Source organism: Protomyctophum bolini, assembly GCF_963924005.1.
Source record: "Protomyctophum bolini genome assembly, chromosome: 12".
NCBI classification, from domain to species: Eukaryota; Metazoa; Chordata; class Actinopteri; order Myctophiformes; family Myctophidae; genus Protomyctophum; species Protomyctophum bolini.
In genome coordinates, this window is record NC_137873.1 from 26391543 (window position 1) to 26403214 (window position 11672).

Sequence of the window (11672 nt, forward strand, 5' to 3'; positions counted from 1 at the left end):
ATAATAATGACTCAACCAGACAATCCGGTGCACTTCCCCCTTCTTGAGATTCTAACTCCCTTTTTCTGTTCAAACTTGTCAGTAAATTACTACATGGATGGACTCATCATAGGTCACCAGGTCATTCAGTTCACTGTTTCTCAACTAGTGGAAAAAACATTTAAAACAAATCAACATTACTAAATGCATGGTCAGGGACCACATGCAATACCTCCACGGACCACCAGTGGTCCATGGACCACCTGTTGAAAACCCATGCTTTATAGAACCTTCATTGATCTCAATATTAACGGTACGTAAATATGTAAATCTTTCTCCCTAAGATACAGTAGGGGGAAAGATTTAGAGAAACTTTAGAGAATAGTAGTTTCCATTATACAGATTGAAAATAACTTGACCCTTGACATTTAATCACTTGAACCGCAACATCTCTATTCTGGGGGGGGGGTACATTCACCATAGTGGTCCGTCTTACTAAGTATAGAGGGTTTAAGTGGTTAACCTGAAGTGATATTGATCAATTCCAAATATTAACAAAGTATTCTGAGGAACCCCTGGACTTGGGGTGCCACGGAACCCACGATTTCAAGGGCTGTCACAGGTCTCATCATTACCTCTGTATGAGGCAGTGTCTCACAGGTCTCATCATTACCTCTGTATGAGGCAGTGTCTCACAGGTCTCATCATTACCTCTGTATGAGGCAGTGTCTCACAGGTCTCATCATTACCTCTGTATGAGGCAGTGTCTCACAGGTCTCATCATTACCTCTGTATGAGGCAGTGTCTCACAGGTCTCATCATTACCTCTGTATGAGGCAGTGTCTCACAGGTCTCATCATTACCTCTGTATGAGGCAGTGTCTCACAGGTCTCATCATTACCTCTGTATGAGGCAGTGTCTCACAGGTCTCATCATTACCTCTGTATGAGGCAGTGTCTCACAGGTCTCATCATTACCTCTGTATGAGGCAGTGTCTCACAGGTCTCATCATTACCTCTGTATGAGGCAGTGTCTCTCCTGGCTCCTCACTCCTCCTCCACAGCTTCGGGAGCAGGAGGACCAGCTAGACCACTCCCCCCACCACTGAAACACCTCCTCCTAGATGAGAATGTACACAGTAAAATAGAAAGTGTACAAATGGAACCAAATGGACCTCAGGATTTTACAATGTATAAACTACCAGAAAAAAAAGAAAACAGTGAGTCAGATAACTAGAGTTAGTTAGAATTGGTTGATTTGTTGAACTAGTCCTTACCCGTTCTGAATATATGAACAGCAAATATATATATAGTGAATATATATATATTATATACATATATATATATATATATATAGAATATTAGTGGTCCATGACATGAAAATGTTTGAGAACCACTGCTCTAAAACAACATTGGACAATGATGTTTGACAGTCAGCTATATTGTTGCTTATTGTAGATTTATTTTGGGATTTTCTGACTTTATCTGGCCTGTTAACATTTTCATAGACCTGGTTGCTTGTTTCCCTCTCAGTCAATGTGGCAACCCTGGTGATTGGCCAACACTGTTGTGGGTCCGTTCCTTCCTATGCTAATGTAGCTTAGCACACAACAGCTAGGAGAATGCAGTAAGCTGCTGCCTTCATGTTTAAAAGTATTTTGCGCAATTTATGTCCCCGAATGTATGGATATGGACTTATGGCGCCATCGCTGCCTCTTTCTTTAGTAGAAGTGTTGACAGTTTAGCGTCCCTCTCACACGCGCGCGCGCACACACACACACACACACACACACACACACACACACACACACACACCGCCTCCTGGCCTGAGGGGGTTGGAGTGATGTAAAAACAATATTTGAACAGTGAAATACATCGGTAAAATCGGTAAAATGTAGCCTAGCCTGATTGTGGGAGCGTGCAGGTTTTTTTGCCATGGAGAGATGTGTGCTAATAGTGTGGCTCGGTCGGAGATAGACGACAACGGCTGTGCTGTCTATTAGGAGACACACACACACACACACACACACACACACACGGCGCCAAATTGTATAGGGCACATTTTGTTGTGGTGCAGCGGTAGCTAGAGGAAGCATGCCAGTGGGGTAACGGTGATAACGGTGGCCTGTGATGCAGGTGTCGCTAAGGGACGGAGGTGCGAGGTTAATTCACTAATAAATTAATAATAATAATATTAATCATGAATGTGTCAAATGGGGAAAAGGGCTCCGTTACGCCCTCCATATAATTATGGTCCATGCCTGTGTGAAAAGTGGGAGTGATTCGTGCAGTTAATGATGAGATAACGCGCTGTCAGTGACATTCATTCAGACATTCATTCAGACATTCGCTGAATTATTATTTAGATGACTCACAATATTCAAGATAACAAGATAAAGGTCCTATGCGGACTCCCCTTTTGCTCATAATCTAATTAATATATAATTGCACAAAATGTCTGAGTGAGTGAGTGAGTGAGTGAGTGACTTCAGTAAAGTTATGTTTATTATTTTCAGTTTATCAAAATTGTATGCATTGTGTTGAGGTCTTCTTCTCTTTAGGGCACTATTTATTGAGGGGCGCTAGGGGGTAGAGTGACCGGATGGGAACCGCAAGGTTCCCAGCTCGAACCCAGGCTCCCCCAGAGTTTGTGTCGAAGTTTCCTTGAGCAAGACCCTGAACCCCTAATTGCTCCTGATGTGCAGGTTGGTGCCTTGCATGGTTTCCTCCGGCATCGGTGTGTGAATATGTGTGTGAATGGGTGAATGTAATGCCTTGGATAAAGGCGCTATATAAATGCACCATGCAAATCGTCTATTTTCGTCCTGCACAAAAATTCCCATTGGTAATGAATGGAGAATTTACTTTAATTTTAAGTGTCTGTGCAAATCGATGTTATGTCATGATGATGTACGATGATAAGAGCGCCCCTCACTTCACACAGGGGTGATTTTTAGGATTATGGGTAGCGCAGTTGATTCCCGGTTGATTCCTGCATGTACACAAAATGTGTGCAGGCAATTATTTGCCCTATATTAGTTTTTTTGCTTGTATGTACCTACAAGTAAATCCCTCTTGGGTGTTATTCCTAATTGCGTACATGTGTGCATGCATTACCTGTGGTTGTCGGCCAGTCTGTCTTCCATGGCTATGTTTCTGAAGATGTATCTGGTGCACCTCCCCTCTCCCCTCACTGCTGTCCTGGCACGCACACACGCACACACACACACACACACACACACACACACACACACACACACACACACACACACACACACACACACACACACACACACATATACATACACATGAATACACTCATGCACAGAAGAAACATGACACGCTAGCACACACACATTCACACATGCACACACACACACACACACACACACACACACACACACACACACACACACACACACACTTTGGTTCTACAGTGAACCGAGGCATGGATTTTAGATCAACTCAGAGGGGATAGAGAGAGATAGTGAAAGAATGACAGTGAGAGACAACAAGATAGCATGAGGGGGGGGGGGAGAAATTAAAACCAGAGCTGGCTGCAGAAGGACAGCAGCCAAGACTTTAACTACAAGAGAGGAGGGAAGAAAAGGAGAGAATAGAGAAAGAGACAAAGAGAATGAGTTCTAGGAAGAACAGTGAAAGGGTAGAGCTATGGGCACTTTAGATTAAAAACTACACTTGAGTTGGACGAGTGAGTAACAGTTGCAAGACACAGTGAAAGTGCTGGAGGTGAAAGATTTGTAATGCGAGGAGGAAAGCATTTCACTTACTACTGTAACACCGCAATGCCATAACTTGTCCATGTAGCTTTTTAAGCCCTAAGGTCTCAGTTCTGAAAAGACAGCTGCGCTCAAAAACGAGTGTTAAACAAACTGGGGTCTTCCGTATATCAGAGAAGATTAATTATCTATACTATGATCAATCTATAGCCACATTTATTTCCCTAAATGTTCACTTTTGTCTGAGGCTTCATAATGTAGTGCTAACACGTATTGGAAGTGTTAAAGTGTGCAAAACATGGTGTTTGAAGTTGGATTTGGGTCAACTTGGCTCAGTGTGTAATACAACACACTTGTGCCAGGTGTTTTCAAATGCTCCAGCCTGACTACTGTATCTTGAGTTGTATTTCCACACCAAACAAAAGCCACACAATACAAATTACGGTCACATAAAACAGATCACTGGTGGTTACACTACAGACACATAACATTCATCTTGGCTAAGCACATTTGGATAGAGCTACAATAAACCATGTAAATCTCCAAAGGTGTCAATGCTGCATTGAAGATGTGCCTGGTATCCTGAAATGAACAATTTTGTTTGGAAAGGGAAATACTACATATAACAAATCCATTTTATTGCCTGACATCTATCTACACAATGTAAATATCGTGGATGAATTGACATAAACAGTAATCTCTATTTTGCAGAAGGCAGAGCTATTTAATCTCAGCATGGACAGCAGAGTTGGATTTCAAAGCCAGATGTAAATTAAATCTGAATAACTGTCTTATCAGTAGTATACTTTCACATTACATCTTATATACAAGTGAAAAGGTGTACCCATACTCATTCTTCATGCTCTATCTCCGACCGAACCACACTTTTACCACACATCTCTATATGCAAAATAAATTCGCCACCCTCCCCGAACTGACATAGCCTATTTTTTAGCCGTTCAAGTTTCTTATTTACTCTGCAAATATTACTTTTATGAAAATCACGATCGAGCCAGCAGATAAACGGGTGCCACAACACGCCGAGAAACAAGGAATTTAACCACGCTACTTGCATACACTGCAACTCGCTTACAATTCGCAAACCTGGCAACACTGCCTGCCTCTTACGTCACCAGCTCTGCTCCTCCTGGCCTCCGTAGTCCGTCGCGCTCACAATCTGTCGCAGCCATCTTGCTTTTCTTTTGGATGGGCGAGTGGACATTTAATGCTAATAAATTAATTATAGGTCCAGCAAGCAAATCATGATGGTCTGATTGTGCTCAATAGGTCACAATAACATTCCGAAATTAGGTGTTGTGTTTTGTATGGCATTTTCCCCAGTAGTAGTTGCATATCTATCTCAGCTTTTGCCTGATAGCACACATGCTAACGTCAGCAGCCATAGCAACATACAGTGTGCGCAGACATAACATGAGTTGTTTACAACACAAACACACGGCCTTTTCACCACGCAATACACACAACAGCTCGGGAGTTATTAAACCGAACGTGGACGCTGTTTCAGTGTTACATTTGCTGCGCATATCGGAATAATTGTAACGGCATGCATGATAAATGTAACAACGCTAAAAAACACCATTAAACATATCGTTTTCACCTTAAAGCTATTACATTTCATTGAAGCAACTCCTTAGCATTGTTTTCATACCATGGATGTGATAAGATAATGTATCAAACATAAGGGAAATATTAAATAGGATCGGGTGTACCAGTTTGGCCATTTCTTTTTTTTCAATGGGGCAATACATTGATTAAACAAACGTTTGATTAAACAAACGTTTGATTGATTGAGTTGTACAACGTTATACAACCCTAAACTAATTTTAGAATACACTACACAATACAATACAAATTTAGAACATATTTTGCACGTTCCATTTTTTTACTCAGAGATCCCTTTAGCTACACATGTAATATTTCCAGGCAACGGACCTACACATGTCAGCTACCATAAACCACTTCAAGTTATTAGGACGAAATAACTGACAGGAGTGACGGTGCTGTGCTGTGAGTAAACTAATAGGGGAGAGCCGCCAAGGATGTAACATTTTGCACGTTTCATTCTTTTACTCAGAGATCCGTTTAGCTACACATGTAATATTTTCAGGCAACGGACCGACACATGTCAGCTACCATAAACCACTTCAAGTTATTTTTTTGATAAAACAGGTCAGGAGTTATTCAACCGAACGTGGACGCTGTTTCAGTGTTACATTTGCTGCGCATATCGGATCAATTGTAACGGCATGCATGATAAATGTAACAACGCTAAAAAACACCATTAAACATATCGTTCTCAGCTTAAAGCAATTACATTTCATTGAAGCAACTCCTTAGCATTGTTTTTATACCATGGATGTGATAAGAAAATGTATCAAACATAAGGGAAATATTAAATAGTATCGGGTGTACCAGTACCAGTTTGGCCATTTCTTTTTTTTCAATGGGGCAATACATTGATTAAACAAACGTTTGATTGATTGAGTTGTACAACGTTATACAACCCTAAACTAATTTCAGAATACACTACACGATACAATACCATTTCAGAACATATAATATTGGCCAATATGTCAAATATGTAAATATTACATATAATGGCATTGAATGGAAGCGGACCATTTGTAACACATGTTACAAATGACCCGCTTTTGCAAGTTTTCTTTGCAGTTGCTTACAGACCAGAATGAACGTGAATTCCGTCTAAACACGATGCAAACTAATGAAGAACATAAGCATGAACACATCCATGTGGATTTTTATTCACCAACACCAAAGACAAAAATTGTACCACACATATACTCCAGGTGTAAAATTAGACGCATTTTGAAGGTAAACACTTCAAACTTCAAACTCCTGGCCACGTAGAGTACGTTGCTGTACACATACTGACGCGATGGCGTCATGGTGGCGTTGACCAATCAAGATATAACGTCCATGTTACAACCGTGAAGCGTTACAACCTTGGCGGCTCTCCCCTACATTTGTTACTAACATTAGGTTGTGGCGACGTAGACACGTGGCCAGCAGATACTGTGTTTTGGACAAACAGGCTAGGTATTGGTGTTGATTTGGGTCAACTGGACAAACAGCGTGGTGTTGTTTTGTGTCTGTGTTTGTGTTGGAGCGCCTCAGTGTGGCCGTACAGGTCATGTGCAACCTCTTCCACAGAGAGATGGAGACACTAAATCTCAGCTGGACAAACATGTTTGCATGCATGCATCGCTGCCTTGCATGCTGTGTGCTACTGTTGAGTCTGTCACTTACTTTGACTGATTTATGGCATTGTCTTTCTGTTAAAATCCAACTATGTTAATTTAAGAACTCTGGGCATATAGGTCATTGTTTATTCACTGTGCACACGTGTAGCCTATTGTATGTCAGACTGTATGTCTGTCCCACAGTCACAATCCTTTAGTACTTAGGCTGTGGAAATATTCAGGACAAAACAATGGTACATTTCCAATAACCCATTCGTTACTACATGTGGAGTCAACTCCCGCCATTTATTTCTTCCCATAGTGCGTGGCAAAGTCGCTCTGGGATGAGTGCGCGCGTAGCGCGCACGAAATTCTAGTGTTAATACAAGGGGAAAAATGTTTTGTCCCCGCGGACAGCTGGTTTGTCCTGCACAAAGCCAGAAAGAAATATCTGGGTTTGTCTTGTTTCTTTCAGTTTCTCTCTCAGGTTCTCCGCTCCAAGCATGCTGAGTCTCAACTTTGATTTATTTATTTAAAATTTGCACTTTAGGCATTTAACAGATGCTTTTAATCCAGAGCAATTTACAGTAAGCAAGGTAAACACAACGTAATACATCAAATGCATAGAGATAGTAATCTAGGATCATAGGTAAACCTATCATCAGTCTAAACAGTATAATATAAAATAATAATAATAATCTCAATCTGTAAATGTTTTAACGCTTCTACCTAACGCAGTCTATACAAATAAATCTACTGTGTGCGTGCCGGCTAATGGTCGGAAAAATGGGATGTCGGATTATGACCAGACCCTGTGTCCATGCCATCCCCACTATTGGGGGAGGTGGTGGATCAGGGGTAGAGTGGCCGGTTCGAACCCGGGCTTCCCCAGAGTTAGTGTCGAAGTGTCCTTGAGCAAGACTCTGAACCCCTCATTGCTCCTGATGTGCATGGTTTCCGCCGCCATCGGTGTATGTATGTATGTATGTATGTATGTATGTATGTATGTATGTAATATTTTAAATCTATATTTTTCTGCCTTTATTTGATAGTATATACTCAGGAAACACTGAGACAGTAGGCGAGTGATATGTAGCAAATGGTCCAGCAGCTGTCAGGGAACTGAACCGGGGATTCGCTGTCAGGCATTAGAGCCTATGTGGTACGCACCGTAACCACTCAGGCATTAGAGCCTATGTGGTACGCACCGTAACCACTCAGGCATTAGAGCCTATGTGGTACGCACCGTAACCACTGGGCTCCAGACGCCCCTTGACCAACCTAGCCTCTGTCCCAGCCTTACTCATCTGCAAAGAGAAAAGCCTGGTCACGACCTAAGGCAGAGAGTGCATAGCCGCAAGTGTCGGGCTGGAACATCCGTCACATGTATTTCCCCCGGATACAATATATTCCGAATGTAAACACATTTGTAAAGCATCAACGTAATTTCCTTGAGTGGTACTTCCACCCAAATCCTGCTACTTCTGCCAAATTCGAGCAATGCACTCTACAGCGTATGTGTTGCCCAGCGTGTGACCAAGCATATTAGCTTCCTTTGTCTTTGCTTTTAAAAACCAAATGTTACTGGACATTCAACACGTTCACAGACACACAGTCCTCAACGGTGAACAAGGAAAGACAGCTTTCATTTATTATGCTCCACACAAACTTGATGACTCTCTGAAACTGGTTCCCTTGGTCTTGATAGAGATATTTAGGGTGCTTCTTGAGGACACTACATAGTGACTGCAACTGTTTCATCATGTAACCCTATATTTATTTGCATCGTGACGTTGTAATGTGGTCCAAATGTTTGTTATTGTTTTTCATTATATGTATTGTGTTGTTGTATAAGCTGTGATCAGGGCGTCCTTGAAAAAGAGAGCTTCCTCTAAATGGGCATCCCTGAATAAAGAAAGGAGATGTCCCGCAGGGGCGGGACATCCCTGATAATGATGACATGACGTAAGTGCAAAATGGCCACCATGTGCATATGGTTAATGCTGCAATAACACGATTCAAGCCCCGTTGTGGCACCATTGAAATCACTGTAATTATAGAAGGTTACAGTGCATTATGGGTAACGACTGGTTTGGAAGACAATCCAGTCTTTGGGGGAAGAAAATCGAGGTGATGATGTGCATAACTGCATAGTATTTTTTCCCATGTATTTTATTCTGGAATGAATCAACTTATTCCACAATGATCATCTTCACAGCTGGTGAAGCTGGAATTGTTTAAGATTATTGCTATGGGCCTTTTCTATTTCCTTGGCAACTAGATGAGTCAAAAAGGGGGCATTCCAATAACAATTTATGGCTAATTGTGGGAGCTGACAGAATGTGGATATTGAGCAGACTTTAAGTGCAATAAATCCTCCTACGTACTTTTGTTTATAACAAGAATCTGGCACATTGGTGGTGTACTTAGTGTGTTATAAATCTGAGAGTAAATGTGCATATGCATGGTTTCATCTTTTTTTCCGTACACAACTTTCTTTTTAGTGGTGAAGCTATGCCAAGTTTTACACAGGAGTGGAGACCCTAACACCGCCTTAAATGGGGCCTGCTGCCTGCCCAACGCGTATAGTGCCTTTAACCCTCCATGCGTGAAGGTTTCAGACAGTGGCCTTCTTGGAGTGGTAGGTGAGACAGCAGCCTGACAGTCAGTTATAGGTTATAGGACATAATTTTACCAGTGTGTCAACTGGTCAGTCAGATAGTCTGCTCTAGCTTAGTTGTTGATTTCCATTTGGAAATTGGACGTTGTGCATGACTCAGGCACTTTAACAGCCAAAACGACGACAGCCAGTTGAATTATTTTTCATTACAGCAACGTTTTGAGGTAATAAGAGTTGCGTAATAAATGCCTCCAGCCAGGCTTGACAATAGTGATGAAGTCAGTACACAATGGGAAACAAACGGATCCAGGAACAATTGGTCACTGCTGTTAGTAAATTGCCCATCTGCAGAGCCTACTACCTTCTCAAAATGTTGTGTATCATGGGACCACCATTGCTTACGCACGCAAAGCACGCGCACACACGCACAGGAAGGGAGGGAGGGAGGGAGGGGGAGAGAAGAGGGGGGCAGACAGACAGAGAGACCCCCACTGTGCTTTGATCTTGCAGCAGAGAGAAAAGGAGGACGACAGACAGGAGTGGAGGAGGTGAAGAGAGCATAAGAAGTCAAAGTGTGAAAACTTTGTCTTGATAGGGTTGTGGTGGTGGAAACACTAAGTACAGTCATAACACAGTCATAACACTAAAGCGCAATACAACAATACCAAGGCTCATTGCATCATAACACCACTTATGCATTCAAAAACGAGAAAACTATACACAACATGAACCGCCTGACTTTGAAGTCCAAATGCAGCCATATGGGGCGAATTGCTCAAGTTCAACAAGGTTGTCGGAGATGGAAAATCATTATCTTCCATTATTTTTCTCCTTTATATACAGTTAATGACGAGGAAGATGGAATTGATGGAATCTGTTTAAAGACCCCCGTCAGTTGGCTCACTGAACTGCGGACCCTCAAAACCCGAACAGAAAAACTGCACACTGCAGCAGATTGAGTAGAGTTGACAAACGTCATGCTCAATTTACATATTGAAGTAAAGATTGGAGTGAACTGAGCCCCGTGTCGCGTTGAAACGACAGTTTTGACCCATTCGACAGACATGATGTCCAACTTGTCAACTTTGAACAACTGACTGAATGCAGATCAGCTCACATTCCGTTACTGAGTTCATATTTACCTTGGTGGCCCGGTTGGTGGTTACTCGAAGAATCAGAACCTGCAGAAGGAGAACGGAGCAGGACGGGAGAACTGACCGTCTGTGGCCGAACATGGTTCATTCAGGAGCCGACAACACCTCCCCTCCACTCCCTCCCAACCCCACTCCTCTGCTCAAACTTCTCCCTCCTCCTTCTCCTCCTCCTCCTCTCAACTTCCCTCCTCTCACCTCCTTGCTTTCGGCAGAGTTTAGATCCCATGGTCTGGAGGGGCAGGTTGACTAGTTATGTTTCCTCATCATTTAAAATAAACGGGTTTGTTTTACTTTATGTGATTGTGTAACTATGACATACCTGTACATGGGTAATATGTTTGTTGCTGCCGCCGACGGAGGACATGTGACACATTAACAATGTGCCTCTGACAACCAATTTAGCCAATCACAGCACCACTGTCGTGACTGTCCGACCAGGTCATGGGATCTAAACACTACCTTCCCTCGATCCCTTTGTGGTGGGACCACGCCCCTGGTATTCTCTCTCTCTCTCTCTCTCTCTCTCTCTCTCTCTCTCTCTCTCTCTCTCTCTCTCTCTCTCTCTCTCTCCCTCTTCTGTCCTCTATTTGATTGATTGCTTTGATTGAATAAACCTACTTTTAGGCTATTACTTTATTAACAGTTAAATAGCACAGGAAAGTTCAATTGATTGATTGATTGATTGATTGATTGATTGATTGATTGATTGATTGAAGTATTTATTAACAGTTTGGAGAATTACAGTACATTTCAAGCACAACTCAATACAAAACGGTTAACTGTGGACGACACCGTAAAGCACTTTGTTACAATAGGGTCCACCTCCACCATTTTCAATTCATCATACATGGTTTGCTAAGACACCCAATAAGCTTTCTTCCACCCAAGAAAGCTTATTGGCTTGTCTCCATTGGGTCCTTCAAAGGCATGGGCATGATGGGCATGGTACATTTACATTA

At 42.2% G+C, this 11672-nt stretch overlaps 1 protein-coding gene across 1 annotated transcript in view; it reads right to left on the minus strand.

Annotated features, from left to right (window-relative positions):
- Nucleotides 1–10796, minus strand: part of LOC308325611 (ADAMTS-like protein 2) — a 27746-nt gene extending 16950 nt beyond the window's left edge. The window contains exons 1-3 of the mRNA XM_080778151.1: nucleotides 10702–10796; nucleotides 3096–3179; nucleotides 995–1098 (exon numbers count right to left, since the gene is read on the minus strand). Coding sequence (XP_080634277.1) covers nucleotides 995–1098; nucleotides 3096–3179; nucleotides 10702–10794 — 281 coding nt within the window. The 5' untranslated portion in view covers nucleotides 10795–10796. The remainder of the gene's footprint in view (nucleotides 1–994; nucleotides 1099–3095; nucleotides 3180–10701) is intronic.
- Nucleotides 10797–11672: the final 876 nt, after the last annotated feature.